This window comes from Ambystoma mexicanum, chromosome 8 (assembly GCF_040938575.1).
Source record: "Ambystoma mexicanum isolate Mex_15411 chromosome 8, UKY_AmexF1_1, whole genome shotgun sequence".
Classification (NCBI taxonomy): Eukaryota; Metazoa; Chordata; class Amphibia; order Caudata; family Ambystomatidae; genus Ambystoma; species Ambystoma mexicanum.
In genome coordinates, this window is record NC_090929.1 from 355,009,939 (window position 1) to 355,030,102 (window position 20,164).

The 20,164-nt window shown below is 46.5% G+C and overlaps 1 protein-coding gene across 6 annotated transcripts in view; it reads right to left on the reverse strand.

The window, feature by feature from the left end:
* FKBP15 (FKBP prolyl isomerase family member 15) overlaps positions 1–20,164 on the reverse strand; it is a 2,419,492-nt gene that overhangs the window by 645,904 nt on the left and 1,753,424 nt on the right. For all 6 annotated transcript variants that reach the window (XM_069609812.1, XM_069609811.1, XM_069609809.1 and 3 more), the window contains 2 exons: positions 16,098–16,234; positions 5,860–6,015 (listed from right to left, as the gene is read on the reverse strand). In XM_069609812.1, the coding sequence (XP_069465913.1) occupies positions 5,860–6,015; positions 16,098–16,234 (293 nt within the window). The remainder of the gene's footprint in view (positions 1–5,859; positions 6,016–16,097; positions 16,235–20,164) is intronic.

Here is a 20,164-nt window from a genome sequence, read left to right on the forward strand (position 1 = left end):
GGTATGGGGTGGAGTTTCTTTGCCTCTTCGCTGTCCCCTCTGCTGGTATTGGCTGCTGCCAGCTGCGCCTTGTCCGGAGGACCATGGTGTACCTCCTGTGCCATACTGGTTGTGTGGAGATCGGGAAAAAGACTGGCCCGAAAGGAACGGCGAGAGGTTCCTCCCCTTGTTGATAAGGTCTAGCAGTGATTTGATTGAGACTTAAATCTCATGCTCTTTTTTGCTGTCTCCAAGGCAACATCCGCAGCCTTGCCAAACAAATGTGTCCTTCTGGTTTGTTTATTAAGGAGGCCCGAGTCTCTGGCTTAAACCCAGAGTTCTTTAACCAGGCATGACTTTTGAGAAGTGTACCCTGGGCCAGAGTTCACCCCGCCGTCTCTGCTGGATCCAACGTATTTTTTAGGATGTTGTGGGTCACCTGTTTCCCTTCCGAGACAATCACCAGTAGGCATGATCGCACCGGTTAAGGGACTTCTTGGAGGCCTTCCTGAAGCAGGTTCCACTGCACATCACTATAACTCGCAAGGAGGGTAGTATTATTAGCAATTCTTGTTGAGTAAGCCACTGAAGTGGTGATGTGTTTGCCAATGGCGTATAATTTCTTGCAGTCTTTGTCGGGGGGCGCTTCTGCAGTAGACAGTGGCACCCCCGCCCTCTTCCTGGTGGAAGTGACGACCAGGGATCTGGAGTGGCATACCCTCGGATGTACAACAGGTCAGAAAGAGAGGGGCAAAATAGTTTTTCATCCCGAGGGTTGACAGCCCTTGCAAGGGAAGGGGACAGCAAAGAAGGTGCAAGGAGCTTCTTGATGGAATTCATCAGTGGGATTGCACGACTTGTGGGTGGGTTTCTCCTTCAAAATGTCCTCAACAAAGTCAGTGTCTTGTACAGCATCCTGCGTGGCAATTTGGAAATGGTCTGCCTCCCTTTTCAGTATTGCATTAAAAGCCATCTGATCGTCAATGGGCGATGCCGGACTCTGTGGAGGCGAGGAGGGAGGATCCAGACAAATGGCATCTGGGTCAAGAGTTGGAGTGGGGGAAAGCCAAGGTGCTTCCTCTACAGGCTGATCTTGACCCTTGAAAAGTCTACAAAAACTGTGATAGTTTGTCCATATAGCTCCCAACCTCACTCTGGTCCACAGAGATGAACCAGAGGGGTCGGGAGGGGGGGGGGGGGGCTGTCCAGGAGGAAGAGGGTCCTTAGAAGGAAGGGACTTATAAGACAAAGCCTTAGCAAGGGGCTGGGACCCTTCCGAATACTCCTCTTGACAAGAGGATGTGCTTTTTGGTTTCTTCGCCACTGAAACAATAGCTGCGAGACTCTTGCATAGCTCAAGGTGGATGACAGATTTCGACAGATTTCGACGCGCCTGTAGGCGTCGTCAAGGTTTTTGGCTCCGCCAAAACCTTTGGGGCTGACGCGCTCTTAGACGGCCCGTTAGCACTCGTGTGTTTTTTAGAGGAGATGCCCTTAGGGTTGGAATGCCCGAACGCATGCCGAGACAACAGATGCGGGGAAGGCGGTCGATCGTGAGGATCGGTAGGCACTGTCAAAACTTTCGGCGGGCCTGTCGGCGTCTGATGCTTCCTCAACCTATCAGTTGAGGGAGCTTGTGGGGTTGTATGTTTAACCTTAGGTGGAGTGGTGTGCCCCTGTCGCCAGGTGTGATCTCCCTATAGCAGTACCGGTGGCCTGCCTGTCGGGGCTGGGAATGGGCACCTGGATAACGGACGGTTCAGCGCAAAGTTCTATGGCCTCCACATCGGAGCCATGGCTGCCGCTAGAATAATCGTTACTCGAGTCGACGGAGATGACAGGGGGACCACTTTCGGCCTGCAATGCATAGGCCACCCACTGTTTCGTCCGCCTATCTTTTAGCGTCTTTCAACAAAAATGTTTGCAAGACTTGCAGGATTGCTCGTCGTGGTCACAAGGTAAGCACCTGCGATGGGTCCTTCGAAGGGTATTTTCCGTTACAAGACGGACAAAATTTAAACGGAGCCCTCTCCATTGCAGAGGTAAAAGGCGGCAACCAGACCAGAAAGGGAAAGAGGGGAAAAGGAAATGCATTCTCAGTGAATCAAACCCCGGGGGCCCACTCCCCTACTGTATAGGCCTGGCCGGAATGTCGACCGATGCACCAGTAGCCAAAAGCAGTAGACTTCATCGGCATTGGGGTCCACGAAGTAGCCGTCGAAGACTAGATGACCATCGGTCGGGGGACAAAGAAGTTATTAATTTGCAATATATCTCTTTTGAGCTCCGCATAAGGCGACCAATTAGTTGGGCGGAAAAAAAACAATCCTGAGGTACATCGACGCATGAGGGATCTTGGGTACACTACACGTCACGTTAGGGATAGTGTTATAGCCACACCCATGTCGACGTGCCCTTTCGAAGGGAGATGAAATACTCTGCGATTACCACTAGATGTCAGACTATATGCACAGCATGTGATTCTAAGCAGATTAACAAGCATCAGAAATATAGGGACTATGTCACCTTGGTCATCACCGTGGACGCCGCCGAAAATGGATGCCAATGACTATAAGAATTTGGACCCTGAGAGAGGCGCAAAGGATCCATCGCCAATAGCCGAAGGCTTCTCTCTCGATATTGACGGACTGGTTGTCGGCACCGGATGGGTCTTGAACACTACTGTGGCATCGGGAGCATCAGTATGTCGACGCTCTCTAGAAGGGCAGCCATCAATGACTTTTGCGCCTTTGTCCTCATCAAGCTTCTCTGGTGCTGATGACAATTTGGCAAGCATGGGGGTCGGAAGTCCCGAGCGACGCTTTCGCCACCGAGACCTGCTGTTCGGGGGGCGGGGGCAGGGGTACCCACACCTGGAGCAGCCTGCACCTTAAACATGGCCAGCATTTGGCTTTTGAAATCTTCCCACTCCTCCTGAGTGGTTGGCCCAGCTGAGGGCTTACCTTTTTCTGACGACGAGCTGGAATCGTGTCAACGGTGGCGTTTCATCATCTTATGCGAAGACTAGGAAGAATGGCTCCTCGAGTGTGACTGCTTTTTGGCCTTCCGTCAATGCTTTACTTTCACCTTTTCAGAAGTCGGCCCTTGGGTCTCGGAAGACTGGACGATCGGCAGGGATTTTGGAGATGGCCTAAGGCAAGTTTGACGGCTCGCTCGCGTATGGACTTTGGGTGCATCTTGGAGCACGACGCACATCCCTCTGTGTCGTGATCCATACCTAGACACCATAGACAAATGTTGTGTAGGTCGGTCAAACATTTAGGAATGGCAGTAGGTGCACCTCTTAAAACCCAAAATCCGCAGAGCGGACATACTTGCGGTCAAGTAAAATAATTTGACGAATTTAGTCAAAGGCAGAGTTGAAGAATCGGTGGTGTGTTACTCACAGCAGCGGGTTGAGCATGAGGAAAAAAAGGAACAGAGGTATGGGGCATAGAGACGTGGAATATATAAAATGCCCGACGTGACATCCGGAGCCAACGATCGAGCACTGAGCAAGATGGATCGACGCCTGAGTCGAGGTCCACTACGCCCCCTGTTGAAATGTTTCCAAGTAGCAGAGCTGGATGAGGATATCTATCAGATGAGGAATCTGCAGGAGAAAAGCAATCCATTGAAAGATATCTACTGCTGTCGAAAGGGGAGACGAAAGTGGTTGGTGGGGGGGCTTAACAAGGCAGGTCTTTGTAGATGTGTGGCATGACCAGGTTAATGCCATGTAATACAGGGGCTAGACCACCCACTACCAAGTCCCCCAACATCCTTGGCCAGCACTTGCCTTCGGGCCCCCTTTCCCAGACTATCCCAACTTGGTCCTCCCTGTCCACTGCACTCATCCACCCCCCCCCTCTTCCCCGGACACTTGTCGCCATTGGCCCACCCAGCACTTGCCTGCCCCCACCCAAGGGGACACCCCACTCCTGCGCTACTCCCCCTACCCCTGCCCCCTTGCCACGCACTTGCACGCTAGGATTGTCACAAGGCCAATATAACCTTTTTTGTTGTTCTACTTTTGTGACTCCCATGCCCTCCCCCCCAATCTTGTCTTGTTGCATCTGGACACGTGTGTATAGGCGCCATACAAATGGCCAATAAATAAATGATCCCCCCCATCAACTAGCACTGCAGTGGTTCGCATCCGTAGTCTAGTGTCCAGATCTATGAAGATGTAGGTCCACATGAATCCAAACATCAAAATAAGAAACTAGGAGTGTCAAGTTTGGTTGGAAAAAGAGCTGCTGTGGCCTGGATTCTGGGGAGTGAAAGCCAGGCCTTGCTATGCATACAAGACTGGCCTGATGAATTGAATATGTGGAGGGGGTCAGAAAGGTCTTCATTAACCTATGTAAGAAGGGCAGTGCACATCTTCCCAAAGTCACTGATCTCTCTCTCAGATTTAGTGCAAGGAAAACAGTCATTCAGGCAGGGAAATACGGGCACCCTAAATCGGTGCAGATCGACTGCAACCACCAAGATGACCTGAGTGAACACCCGAAGCTGAAATGAGGATGAAAGGGAGCAGCACAAACTGGTAATGAGTTCTTCACACAACAAAACAGATATTTTGGAGGTTTAGGGGTAGACAGGGACATGAAAATGTGTCCTGCACTAGAACTTGAGATGAGACAGTCAATGGTATAAACTCCACCATTCCCTAATGGTGCAGCTGAGAAACTTCCCATAGCAGGAGCAGTTCTGGAGGAGGCAAAGGCATGACAGCGATCTTGGAGACTAGGTTTGAGCAAGAAAGGAATTCATCAACCATTGTCCACAGGATGACTGTATAGGCAGCCAAGTTAGTAATAGTCAAATCCCCCTGCCCCCACCAGACACTTGTGAGAGCTCAAGATGAAATATGAAGTAGTTTTGCCACAGGGGGCTTGAAGGCACATTGGCACTGGCTTTACATTTACCAGCTCCTCCTCTTGGAGGGGGTGAACATTTATTTTACTTTGCTCAGGTGATTAACAAGGTTGCTACCATTAAGACTTTGCTTTTGCTCTTGAAGTCTTACATTTTTCCAGGTGCTCATTAGCCAGATCCTAAACCTAGCCCATCAAAGGGCATGTTTAAGAGTTTTAACTGAATTTTGTGGCTTTTGACCCAGTTGCTTCATCACATGGTTAGGAGAAGGTAGCATGAATCCTTTGGTTCCATTTCGTCCCCTGAGAAGTATAGTGTGCTCTGACACTGATAGAGCTTTGCCATGAGGCTTGTTGTGGCAAATTGCAGCTGCATGGATTCTTCATAGGCTTTCTTGGTTTGGGGTTGCCTTCTTGAGCTTTGCAACTGGCTGTAGATGTATTAAAAAAATGGAACAAACTCACAGGCTAGAAATGAATATTGGATGATGGGTATAAAGACAGCTTCCAATCAGGACGGTACATCAGTTCAAATATTTGACACCCACCCACTGGTGGTTGTCACAATTAAAACTTTCTGGGGCTATTTCCAGGCTAAACACTTGAGAAGTTTATTCAGGTCAGGCTCTGATCTTTGTATATAGTCACGGCCCTACCTTTCTCAGAGGCTGTGAACAGTAAAGAAGACTCATTTGTTTCCTTGAACACTAAAAGGTGAACAAAAGGTTTACCTAGCAAACTCACATCGAACTGCTAACACAGGAGTAATCTCTACGGCATGCTTGCTGAATCCCAGAATATATAAATGAATGTCTTTAGTGTCACAAACTTGGTAAGCACACAACTAGCGAGATTTGCACAGAGGAAATAGTAAATAAATCAGGAACCAGGAAAAAAGTACAGGTCAGTTGACAGAAATACAGGCAAGGAATATCAACCTCAAATCCTTTAACAATAGAGCTTCTCAAGTCAAAGTAATTGATCAGTCCAATCTCACCTGCTCAGCAGCGACTTGATCAGTTGAGGTACGTGCCCTCTTCAGAAGCTGTCTCAACTTCTCCAACTCTTCCTGGTAGGACTTGCGAATCTCTTCCATCTCTTCCTCAGCCTGCTGGCGGTCTAGCTGAGATTTCTTTTTCCTCTCAGCAAGCGTCTAAAAAATAAATAAAATAAATGTAAACCTTCATAGTAGCATGTTCAAATAGGTATAAACAGTCCCTATAATAACATCCTACTCTACTGACAGGGATATCAATATGTATAATACAATAAAGAGTAAGATAACACGTCTTGTTTTACTTACATCCAACCCCCTTTACACAGGAACTCTATAAGGTTTTCCGGCATCACTAGTCCTGACAAAATGGACCGTCTGCTATGATTGATTAAAAAATGTGTATAACAAATTTTTATTCAAATAATTCGAACTGAATTTAAACATAAAACACTACCCTCACCTAACACAGTGTACTAAACACTAAAAAACAGTTACTAAAACATGAAATACAAAGTTCACTTATTTGCATGACACAAAAGATATCACATAACATAACACAAAAAAATCTCAATGTGTCTCTAAAACAACAACCATCCCAACATGTTTCTGTTCTTCACTGCCCAGTTCGGGCGAACATTCTTCAGGGGAAATTTTTTTTAAAAAAGCATCCACTAATCTCTTCAACACCGTGCTGAAAGGGTAGATTCAAACTTCTATACAGGCAAAGGAAGGAAAGAACCTCCGAGCCTTTAAATGGTGAAACTTCAAAGCGCGTCACAGGATGACAAATTCGCTGGTTTCTCGCCAAATGAGAGACCACTACTTCACAAAAGCGTCATAGTCCGCTAAAGTATCGTCACACCTTCACAGATGTAGGGATCAAGACTGTAACAAGCAAAGCAGCAATCAACGTGTTTGCAAAGGAGAAATCCACACAGTCAAGCCGTAAAGTATCAATCTGTACACTCAGAGGGATTAAATCACTCTAATGGCAGCTTCCAAACGCACACGCAACCTTCATAGTAGCAACTATACCCCGAATTGCACATGCTAGCAGAGTAAGCACACAGACAATGAAAATAATTCTAACCAAGCTGAGGTAGCCCCCCCCCCCCCCCCCCCAAGTCTTTTTTTGATAAGACTGGCTATGTGCTGCTCTAGTAGCCCATTAGGCCACCACAGTAAAATATCCAAATGTGACCCATTTTGTCGCTCAGTGAGTTTTCCTATCCAGGAAGTGTGTCAGGTTATTGGGATACAGGCTGGTGGCAACTGTATGCTTTGTATTTGATTGCACTCAGGTGTCACTTTTGTACTGCTATTGTATGCCGCTGCTCTAAAAAAAGGAGCAGAATGGCTACTGTGAAAGAATGCTATCTGGTGAGACTAGCTAGCTGAGCTTTTTAAAAAAAATGTCAGTTTATTATAAACCTTTATGAATTCTATGTCAAGATCGGAGGCTTACATTATGCTTCTCTTTCTTTATTCACTTACATAGAAAGAGCTCAGCAGCAAGTTTTGATACACCCAAAACCAGATGACATCTATACATACAGGAATAACATTAAAACTAAAGAAAAAAACATTATATAATTTCCAGTCCATAGTGAACAGTCACTGTAAATAAGAAACTCCATTTCCCAGCAAGCTAAATCCAAGTTCATGAAAGGTCACAAAACATGTGACACCATCCCTCCAATAGCAGTAGGTAAATCCCTCCAAATGGGGACCAATAGTGTATCTCCCTCTCTTTCTTTGCTGCTCACAGCAAGAGATAAGTTCATTTCATTCCCTCATATCTTTTCTGTTATTTTGACTTAAATTTGCATGTATGTCATGAATCAGTTATATTGCTTTGTTTTTTATTCTCCCTAACGCAGTTAACATTGCGACTACATTGTCTGAGGTGTTTATGTTAAGCTACGCAGTTCACGTAGCCCGTGTTTATTTTCCCTCGCACTTGTGAGAGCACGTCATTCTTCGTTGCACGTTCCGACGCCTGCTTATGTTTACAGGCTGGCGTCAGAGATCCTTTCTTGTTTCGGAGCTTTCCTCCAAAATTGCTCACAGCTGTTTGTTTTCATTCAGACGCTCGTGCACGCCTCCCCTGCTCTCTATAGCATTCTGTGAGAGGCAGAGGCCACGCGGAGCATATTGCTGCAGGTGCCGTTACGCGCGAGCACACAAGAGGGAGTTCTTGCTTCCTCTTGGTGCTTTCCTCTACTCTGGCGCTCGTGCTGCGTATTTCCGTTGTTTTCCAACGGATTTTATGAGCGTGATCGCCCTAGTGAAGCAAGCATTACCAGTATTTACAGCATTATCTGTGCCTTGTTCAGTGGATTTTCCTTTAAAAAAAAAGAAAGAAAAAAAAGAGGAAAAGAAGGATTATTCCTTTAACTCTTAATAGTGGGTTGGAGAAAAGGCAGTCTAATCGCCCACCATCCCAAAAAAAAAAAAAAATTAAAACTTTGTTATTATAATGGCAACTCAGTTCTCCCCTCAGGCTGATCAAGCTTGGTCAGAGGACGAGGAGGCTTACGATTTCAACGACGTGGCTATGGAAGATAGTTTCAAGAGGGTCTTAGGATCCTCTGTGGAAACCCCTATAAAGAAAGCGGTCAGTGAAATGCTGTTACCTATACTGCACAGTTAGGACAGTATGGAGGAACATTTACAAACAGCGCCTCTGCTGGGAAAGAAGAGAAGCCAGAAGAGAAAGCACCTGTCAGATGGGGGATGCTCGTAAGAGTAAGGACTCTTACCCCCTCGAGCATGCCTGAGCAAGCCACAACTGCCATTTCGGACGCCTTCACCAGGCTTAAGAAAGCCTTTCATACTAGGAAGGAGGCCCCTTCCAATAGCATACCCTCTCACCCCCAGGAAGAAAATGAGGGTGGCAGACCCTCGAGCCCAGAGGAAGAACAGCAGGGCTCTGATGACTACATCCAAGGGGGGCGCCAGTCTGATGACCAGACCCCACCCTATCCTCAGAGGAGGACGAGCAAACTATAGGTTCTAGACCTTCTACCGCTGGGAATATGGCAGTCCCAATTCCCAAGCACACATCCAGGAGGCATCCCACACTTGAGGGTATGTTCACGCTGGAGGATTTAATCCACCCCATGTCAACAGACTAGGAACTGTCATCAAGAGCAACTGACTATATCAAGGCCAGACTGCGTCGACCCCTGGAGAAAGAAGTCAGAAACAAGCTCCGCTCTGAGTGTCCTCGGCCAGAGATTCCAGGGAAGGTGGCTTTGACCCCTGAATTAGACACTAAAATGATCACCTTCGTAGGGAAGAACGTTAAGGATCCAAAGAAAGGTATCGACCGTGCCTGGCGTTCTTGTCAAGGTCCTTGACATCACAGAGCCCCTTGCAAAAATTATGGATCTGGCCGAAGAGACCATGGACACTGGCAATCCAATTGACCCCGCTATTCTGGGAGATTGGTCCCATAGGGCACTCTGCATGCTAGAAAATGCCAACTGTGCCATTTCTACGGAACGCAGAAAGAGCATTCTCCTGAAAATGTATCCTAAATTAGGAGAACTGGCAGACACAGAGTCTGGTCCAGCAGCTCAGGGGCTCTTATTCGGTGATCCCTTCATCAAAGAAAAGTCAAAGTTCGTAGGTACTTTCACCGCCTTGGACAAGGCACAAGCCTCTATTAAAAGAGTATTTGCATCCAAAAGTTTTTACCGGGCCGGACGAGGCAGGGGTCGCTCCTCCGGCCGATACTCTTGACAGGAGACCCCAACATTTGAGAGACCAGCACAATTACTGGCAAGATCGTTCAGAAACCTTCTCCCCATCCCGGGATCGAGGAAGAGGACGCGGTTGGAGGAGAGCAGCCAGATATCCTGCCCAACAGCCAACAGGACAGTGCAACCATAACAGCGCCAGCGCCGCAGTCACCCACAGGGGGGAGACTAGCTCTCTTTGCAGAAGCTTGGGACTCCTTATCACAGGATGCTTGGATTCAGAATGCAGCGTGAGGCTTGCGCCTAGAGCTCTTTGCTCAACCTCTCCAAGCTTATTGCCCGCACTAATGTCTGAGGCAGAAGCAGCAGCGCTAGATAGCGAGGTACTTGAGCTCCACCAGAAACGGGCCATACGCCCGTGCTCGAGTCCGGATGGGTTTTTGAGCCCTAGATTTCTGGTTCGCAGAAAACAAAAAGTGCATCCAGTAATAAATCTCAAGGCTCTGAACGACTTCATAATATACTGCCATTTCAAGATGGAGGGCATTCACATGCTCAGAGACATCCTGAGGCCAGGCGATTGGCTGATTCGCCTAGACCTCAAGGACGCCTATCTGGCAGTGCCCATTCATCAGGCGCATGTAAGTTACCTCAGGTTTACTTGGCAGGGTCAGGACTGGGAATGTATGAGCTTCGGCCCCTTGGGCATTTACCAAATTCCTGCGGCTGCTCGTAGCTCATCTCAGAAAAAGGTGTCAGACTGATTATATACCTGGACATCATCTTCATGGCTCAATCCCAGGCTATGGTGCAACAAAAGGCCCGTCTCGCCATAGATCTCTTGCACAACCTTGGTTTTTCTCATCAATTGGGAGAAATCGGTTCTCTGTCCCTCCAGGAACCTAGAATTCCTGGAATTTATTGTGGACACGCAAGCCTCGCAACTCTGCCTGCCTACCGCCAAGCTATAAGCCACGCGTCAGGAAATTTGCAGGTTTCTACAGAGGAACGTCATCTCCCTCCGGGAGTTAGCGAGGATAATAGGTCTGTTTGTCCTCATCCATATGGGCAATATTTCCCAGCCCCCTGCACTACTGGGAATTACAGAGGCTGAAAGGCCAACATCTCAGACGCAGCCTTTCCTACTCTCAACGTCTAACTAAGGACGGAGCTCATCTGGTGGCTCACGCATATGGAAGCCTGGAATGGCAGGGCGATCTTCGGGTCCGCCCCAGACATAATAATAGAGTCGGACGCCAGCCGCTCAGGTTGGGGAACGAGATGCGCTGCAGTCGCCACGGGGGGAACTTGGTCCCCTCAAGAACTGGATATGCACATACATTGCCTGTAACTCCTAGCAGGCTCCTTCGCTGTGCGATCTTTCGTCAGAGGCAGAGTGAGTTCCTGTATTTTACGCAAGATGGACAACATTTCTGCAGTAAGATGCATCAATCATCTGGGTGGCACCAAGTCAAGGCCGCTAGCGGAACTAGCCAAAGATTTTTGGCATTTCTGCCTGGAACATCGCATTTCCATCATGGCGGAATATCTTCCAGGTCTCAGAAACTTAATAGCGGATTGGCACTCCCGCCACTCCATGGACTACTGCGATTGGCGACTCAGCAGAGAGATCTTCTGCCGGCTTCAACGAATATGGGGCCCCCATGTCCAAGGATCTCTCTGCCTCTCGCCTCAACACCCAGCTTCCAGAATTTTACAGCTGGAGACGGGATCTGGCAGCCGCAGCGACAGATGCATTCCTACAGCAGTGGACCAGGGGGAATTATTTACGTCTTTCCCCCCTACGCCATGATAGCGAGTAGCCTGGCGAAGGCCCGTCAGGAACAGGCAGAGATTGTCCTCATAGCCCCGGTCTGGACATCTCAGACCTGGTATCCAGTTCTTCTGGAACTTTTCTCGGATTTTCCAATCCTTCTACCCCAGTCTCCAGACCTCCTAGCGGGTCCGGCGGGCCAACACCAACTCCTTCTCCTCAGCGAGTCATTCATTCTGGTGGCCTGGAGGATTTCAGGTCAAGATGGAGGGTTCCAGGCATCTCTCTCAAGGTGGTCAGTCTCATCGAGGAGAGCTGGGCCCCCGCTACCTACAAGAGGTACTCTAACTCCTGGAGCGTCTGGCCACGCTGGTGTTTGGACCGACGGCTCCATCTGGTTTCAGCACCTATAGAGGACATTTTGAACTTTCTGGCTTCATTAGTAGAGCACGGCCTCGCCTATATGACAGTTAACGCTTACCGCTCCGCAATTTCTGCCGGCCACGACCTTGTGGAGGACCTACCAGCAGGCGAACACCATCTAGTGTCCAGACTACTTAAGAGCATTCGCCTATCGGTACCGCCTCTGTCCCGTTGCAACACTCTGTGGGTACTGAACACAACGAGTACTGAATCTTTTTCTTTCCTGGCCTCATAACAAGGAGTTATCTCGCACTGCTCTTTCCGGTAAGCTTGCTACGCTACTATGCTTGGTCTCCTGCAGAAGGGTCTCTGATGTCGGAGCGCTCGACCTAGCAGGCAGGTCCTTTTCACCTGACGACATAGTGTTTCATATATCCAGGCAGACCAAATGTAATTCTAGAGTTATCTCATACTCTGCCTTTACAGAACAGCCTAAGCTCTGCCTCGTCAAGTGCTTCATGGTCTACGAGGAGGTGACCGCGCCGCTCAGGGCCTCTCCTAACGAGCAACTGTTGATAGCACTTCGCAAGCCGTATAAAGTAGTTTCCGCACCAACACTGGTGAGCTGGGTACACTGGACGCTCTCACAGGCAGGAATAGATACTGATCTCTTTGGTGCTCACTCTGTGAGAGGCGCCATGGCCACCAAGGCCTTTCAGGTCAGAGTCTGCTTAGAGGACATCATGAGGATGGCCGACTGGGCAGGCGAGTCTATTTTTAAACAATTCTACCTGAAGCCGGTAGAGCAACCCGCATCCGTAGTGGTAAGTAGGCTTTAACCCAGCATAATGTAAGCCTACTGTCTTGACGTAGAATAAAGATTTTCCAGAACAACTTCCTTAGAAAGTCTAAATTCTATTAAAGACACAGAGGCGAGCATTATACCACCAGAGAAATACAGGGCGTGTACCACGCTGGTGTGCAGTTGTGCTATGTCTCATGCAAGCGATGAACTTAATGTATTACATGCCATGTAAGGTTTGCCTAATGGAATACTGTTTTCTCTCACCGCCCTTGTATACTGAATAGGGTTATTATATACATCAGGTAACCCTTGACCTTTTCGTGTCTTTCCAAGTGACTTCGGACAAGCCAACCTGACGTGCTTTGGATCTCCACAGACGTCCACTGCCGGCAACTACAGCTGTTATGTTCTTCTTGGTTTGGTTCAAAGTTACCAGCCTGTAGGGATTTACCTACATCTACTGGAGGATTGGTGTCACATGTTTGGTGACCTTTCATGAACTTGGACTTAGTTTGCTTGGAAATTGAGTTTCACTATGGACTGGAAATTATATAATGTTTTTCTTCAGTTTTAATGTTATTCTTGTATGTTTTTCTGCACCCTGATTATGTATAGATGTCATCAACTGGTTTTGGGTGCATCAAAACTTGCTGCTGAGCTCTTTCTATGGAAGTGAATAAAGAAAGAGAAGCATAATGCTTGCCTCTGTGTCTTTCAATAGAATTAAGACTTTCTAAGGAAGTTGTTCTGGAAAATCTTTATTATTTACTTTATACATCATATAATACATACACAAATATTTACATTACTATTTCAATTCATAATTAGTTACTTCACACATCACATACATTCTACATTCATTACAATGCTACTTTACCAGACATTTTAAAACTGACCTAATCACACTTTATCAAACCTTTAGTAAAGTCCCTAGTGCTTTCATCTTTAACATTACCCATTTTACTTACACAACATAAATATTAACCAATTTTCTCAAGAAAATCCATACATAGTGCAAATAAAGTGCATTAGTGTAAACATCCTTTTCACTTGTGACTCATTTGGCAGCTGACACCAAAAATCATTGACATTTAGCACCCTTAACTCCGACACAAATGTACTAAAACCCCAGACATCCAGAATACACAGTTGATTTAACCTGAATCTCATGAAGAGGTATAAAACCTGAGGCAGGAAAGCATACCACATACTAGGGAAAGATGTTATATCTCCTTATGGTCTTCTTATATTCAATTAACAAAGAGCAGTTTGCAACCATTTTGACTCGATTTACCCAGTCATGCTCCATGGCTTTTAATTTCACTTTTGGGGGTTTTGCACCAATGTCTCCAGATCCCCTCGTATTTCTCCAAGGTAAACCTCACACTCCTTATGAAAATTATTCCAAACTTTTGTGGAGCCATCAACCAACGGTTCCCTTAACTTCGAGTAGAGCAAATCTTTTGGGGGGATCTAGGGTTTTTGTAATCACCAAAGCTCTGAGTGGCAATAAATATGGCCTTATCGAGCAGCATTGCTTTAAAGCATGGCACCAAACAGGGATGCCCCTTGTCCCCTATGTTCTACGTATTCTACTTAGAACCCCTGTTGGTGCTGCTCCGAAACTCTGACTTGGTGAGGGGTATCGGTATGGCCGGAGAAAAGCATAAATCAATGGCGTTCGCAGATGATATGCTGATAGCGATAGTGGATCTGGAAATATCACTGCCCTCGTTGATGGCAGAGCTGGAGGAGTTCGGACCGGTTTCGGGGCTAAAAATAAATCAGTCCAAATTGGAAATTTTGAATATATCAGTTAGCCTGGCCTTTTTGGAGCAGCTGCGGCTACAGACTCAGCTGTTAGCTGAGAAGGGTATCAAATACTTTGGGGTGGTATTGACATATCGGCCAAACTATATGGGGTGAATTATCCACAACTACTTGCCAAGGGGAAAGCCGATTCGCAATAATTGAACTTCCTGGTGGTATCCTGGCTGGGAAGGACGACAGTGGTAAAAATGGTTCTCCTGCCCAGAATACTGTACTACTTTCAGGCGCTCACACTGCATATACCCAAGTCCTTCTTTAGTTCCCTGACAAAACACATATCAACATATATGTGGCAAAATAAACCCCCCAGAATTGCAATGACTAAATTGACGGCCTGACACACCAGGAAGACTGGGACTCCCTCATTTCCATAGATACTATGGAGGGTCACAGCTGCAGGTCTTAAAGTAACGGTAGGTGGGTGAGAGTCACAAGTTATGAGTACGGCAAGACAGGGCAGTTGCGGGCTCTCCATTATCAGGTCTGCTATGGCTGGGTCGGCCCTACAGATCCCCCAATGTAAAAATAAGTCGAATATTGGGACTGGTGTGGGATCTAGCAGCCAAAGAGGGGGTAGTGCCCACCTCCCAGTCCTTTTTCCTCTAAATGTTTTATAATCCAGAGTTCCCCCCCGGGAATGGAAGCAGGTGCCTTTATGGCTTGGAAGGAAACGGGTTGGCTGAAAATTAGAGACATGTTCCAGGGGCAAACTATCAAGACATTTGAGGAGTGTAAGAATGACTTGGGGGCAAGGGAGGAAGACTGATTCGGTTATAGTCAACTAAGACACTGGCTGTCTAATCCGGTGATTAAAGCAGCGGCTACACGACAGTTGACTTCTTTTGAAGTTTTCATCATGACCCACTCAGGCTCGAGGAAATAAGTTTAGAATCTGTATACATTGTTAAATGACAATATAACTCCAGTTCAGTGGAAGTTCATTTAACAGGGGGACATCACACTCAGTGACAGTATCTAGGGAACAGTGGGAACATTTGTGGAGGTCTATCCCCAAATTTACCTGCTCTATACAGATGAAGGAAATGTGGTAAAAAATAATGTTCCAGTGGCACTACACTCGAGCGACTACAAACTATGTATTTTACAGTCTCAGCTCTCTAATGGAGGGGGTTGTACAACGAGGGTTGTACAACGTGGGGGGATTGGAAACATATCTGGTGGGAGGCCCTTCTGGGAAGAGGTACAGGCACACATGGGCAAGATATTTCCAGAAATTGGTGTAATAGGGACAGGGACTTGGTGTGCGGTTTGTGGGATCCGACTTGGAAAACATACTCTAATGGGCAGAAGCGTAGTTTTATGACTCCTTGTAGCGGGCTGGTTGCCGGTGGTGCTAAACTGGAAACATAAGCAGGTGGCAACTAATCGAGACTGGCGGCAGAAGGTGTGGAAATTTGTTCCACTGGAGTTGGCTACCAATATGGCATAAGCGGACCATGCCTCATTTAAGCACAACTGGGCCGGTGTATTGGGATACCTGCAGAGCGACTACATGCTTCAATGTTGCCCGCACAGAATAAGGATATAGAGATTATGTGATTATCTCTGAACACTTGACCACACGAGAATGATACATGTGGCTCCTCAGGCAGTGGACGGGCGAGGGGGGTTGGGGTGTTACAAATGTGTCTTATGTTGATAAATGCAATAAAAATACAAAAAATAAAAAAAGAAACAAGCACATGGGGATGGAAGGTGGATGTTGTAAAGTTATTTCTCCTCTACTTTTGCAAACAAGTACCTTTTCCAGATTCTCCTTCTCTACTCGCAGGTCCAACACCTCCTCTTCCAGTGTGGTCACCTTCATATCGAGTTGCCTGTGGCTCTGCTTCTCCGCTTTGAAACGTGATTGAGCATGGTCAGATATCTCCTGGAGCTCTGCAAACATATAAAAAAAGTGAAGCATTGTTTAATCCTCACTGTGCAACTGCACAGGGATATGAACAAGGGGAATATATGAAGTTAATGTCACCGCTGCTGGGAAACGGCTATGCAGTGGAGTGAACTGTAATGCTCACAAAGGCATACTTTAACTCTGAGCACTGAATAGTTTTCAACAACTTAAACATTTCAGTTGAGCTGGTCTTAAATTAGTATTGGATAGGCCTGGTTAACACATTAACCCATCATTATCAACATGACATTTTAAGGGTTATTATACATATATGGAATGTGTTCACCTGAGCTATGTTAGTTGTTTACAATGGCACAGAAGAACAACCTTATATTGAATAATATTTTTTATTCCTATCTTTTTATTGACCCGTTTGCAAGACACAACATATGCAAAAGAATCATGCTTCCAGAATACCATTATATTATCAAGAAAGAACACATGATATTAAGTGGGGAGGAAACCATAAGTGGCAGATAGGATAAACCAAATTAAACACAAATACAGATCAAAACACTCATACGGAAACTAGCCGTAGCCTAAAGGTCACCTGCCTGTGCTACTGCATCTCCATTAATAGATGAGGTGTCAAAATACACATGGGTTGTTTGTGCACAAATACAATATGAGAGGGTAGTTGTTCGCCCGGGACCCCTGCTTGGAAATAAAGCTGTCAATAGTGAAGCCCAGTTGGCTCTGGTGATTCAAGAAATGACCAATAGTCCTAGAGCTATTCAACGGTTGAGGCATGTATAGTCCTTGTTGAACACCTATGTATTCTAGAAAACAGTTCCATTTTTTTTATTGACTGATATTATTTATGGTGTATGTTGTCTTTTCACAAACCAGGAGGATCCACATACTAACCATCCAGTATTCCACAGTAAGAACCCTGGTTGATGACTCCCACAGTGTTGCTATAAGGATTCTTGCTACCAAAAGCATTCATTGTAGTATAGAACTCGAACCTCAGCTGGCAGGAGTATGGACAATGAGCCCCAGTAAACAAGCCTCTGGAGTGCTGGGGAAACTAACGGTAGTTATATTTTTTAGAAGCTGGAGTATTTCCACCCAGTAAGTGTTTCGTCTGGGCCATGCCTCATATGTGTAAGAAGGTGCCCACCCCCCCACACCCTCTCGCAGCCCCACCAGCAGTGCCCTAATGAGTCTATGGATATGCATGGCTCTCAACTGCGGGTGCAATAACACCTGGAGATCATTTTAAAATTTTGTTCAGCATATTGACTGCTGATTGAGGATTTGCAGGTGTTCCTGCATATTTTGGACCACTTGTCAACAGGGAGGGTGCTCTCCGGGTCCTTGTGCCAGGCCCTTGCGCATGCCGGAAGGCCTACACTCATTCTAGCATTCAGGAACTCATGCAGTTGTGAGATGAGACCTGTTGTAAGGAAGTGATGGTGGTAACAGTAAAGGCAGACACAAATGATAACAGTTCAAGGGTGTTTATTAAACTGTATAAAGGGGTGTGAAAAATGCCTAATCTAAACCAAAATCTAAGATGGGAACAAGCTACAACCATCATATAATAATAAGGCAGTCCCAGTGGTGTCTTGTCAAATAAAAAGGGCCTATACTAAAAATAAAACCATTGCCAATCCTTACCGCCAAGTTACAAAATAGTGTGGGATGATGTTCACCAGAAAAGAAAGAAGTGTTCACAAAATTAGAATGGTATGGTATAGCTGGGGTCTCCCTTCCCCACATTTTTAGCACGGGACAAGGTGGGACTCCTGAGCACAACACACAACTGGGCTTCTCCAGCATGAGTTTACAGTTCTTTTCAGCGATATCAGGACCTTGTGTGTCCATGTCTCTTTCATACAAAGTCTCTTGCCTCCGAAGGCCCGATGTGTCAACAATAACAAAACAAAAGTTCCTTTCCGTAATCTCTTACGTTGGGTGATGACTCTTCACCCCTGGATCTCCCTCAACCGGGCTCCGATCCTTCTTTAATGTTAGCCTCCCTCATTCAGGTTCACTACGGCCAGATGCACAGTTCACTTTGCTTTATCAAAATGCGGGATTCACTTCCCGTAGCTTTCCTCTTGATTACGTGCCAAAGATTTTCGATTGTACAAGGGGCTTTAATCGACCCTTGTATGACCACTTTGACCTCTTACATCAGGCTCTCCTAGGGCATCCTGTATCTGTAGTTTCAACAAAAGGGGACCAGTCAGAGTTTTTCGAATGAGCGCCACGTGGCGCCAGTCTTTTTCTGGGCTTTCTTAAAAGTTCAGTAACACACAAGTTTTTTGTTTCCTTCAATTCATATCATGTTGCCGTTTGCAACGTTCACTCAACACAGTTCGGTTTACTATCGGTTCTCCCTCCGACTAACCAGCTGTGCTGAACTCCTTGGCATTCCTTGTCTCTGGAGTCAAAGACGGTACCACGGTAGCAAGCGCGTCTCCCCGCCTTGGTTATCAGTGTGAGAGGGCTGCATGCACAGTTGACCTCTGTTACACCACACGTCAGCTGTAGTTCCTTGTCTTATGATTCCTTTCACAGAGGCTTTGTGGATCTGTGTCAAAAAGGGCACAGGCACTTCCCTCCTTGTCATCTTTTCAGGTCTTTCCGCCTTTCTCCTCCGTTTGAACTGCCGTCCTGGAATACCTGCTTCCTCGTGCGTTTTGCCTTGCTCAAAGTGTGCTCTCGTGCTCTGCCTTTAATCCCTGTGGGGAAGGGAAAGGGCCGTCAGGTGTGTGTAGTTATTGTCAATTGCCTGACTCTGGCTGACCCTTGTGTTGGGACATGTCAGGTAAACGGCTCTGGTGTTAGTCTGTTGTCTTTCACAGTGTAAGAAAGGGTTTGTGTCGGAAAGGGAGGGTGTGGGGTAGAGCTTCTAAAGATCCTAAGCGGTAGGATGGGAAAAGGTGTTAAAAGGAAGGGGGTACTGCATCTCACCCATGGGTGTACCACTTCACTCCCCAAACCACCCTCCCACCCTCCAATCCAGAAACTGGATCCAATAGCAATGGCCATGTCCTGGCCACCTGGATGACAGATCTCTGAGGACTAGCGGGTGAGACACCTTCAGGTTTCTCACAGACCTGACGAGACTGTGTGGGAAAATATCATTTATTAAAATGTGAGTGACCTAAAAGATGCCCTTCTATTGTCATCATGCAATGCCCAGTGCCTCAGCTGGAAGTATTTGAAGCATTTGCCCTCACCTAGCCCAAAGGTATCCTTCAAGCCCTAAATAGCATGATGTGCCTGTGTTCGAGTAGATGAATAGGAATTCACAGACCCTAGGCATCAAGGTTTCAAACACCTTGATCTTGTCTTTGTTTGTTTATTTATTTATGTTGCGCACCAGACCCAAGGGTATTATGGCGCAAAGGCATAAAGAGGGTTGTTAAGCTTATGTTACATTAGTACACAGGAATACGTCCATGGTTACAGTGCTGAATGCATGAACAACAGGCAGAGCGAGGGTTATACAAGAGTATGCACTGCTGTAGAACAAGTATATACAATAAATACAGAGAATTACTGTGAGACACATATAATACACATATATACAATAAATGCTAGGAGGTTGCAGGAGATGTATGGTCAGGTGTCATGTTCCTTTATCCAGTGGATGAGCTTGGATCTGAATTGTAGGTACGGTAGATCTTCACTTAAGGCAGGGGTGGGGGGGGTTTCCAATATTGTGCTGCTTTAATGGGGAAGCTGCTCCCACCGGATTTAGTACGTTTAAATCTAGGTACTAATAGAAGGTTTGAGTCGGCTTTTCTTAGAGGGCGAGTGGCTACTTGTCTAGTAAATTTAGCTGTGAGGTAATGTGTGGCTGACTGGTTAAGGCACTTGTGTGTTCACCACTGTATGATGGGTGAAAGTGCAGATTGAAATGAATAGGCATTGCCGGGCTTGCATAGGTTGTCAGG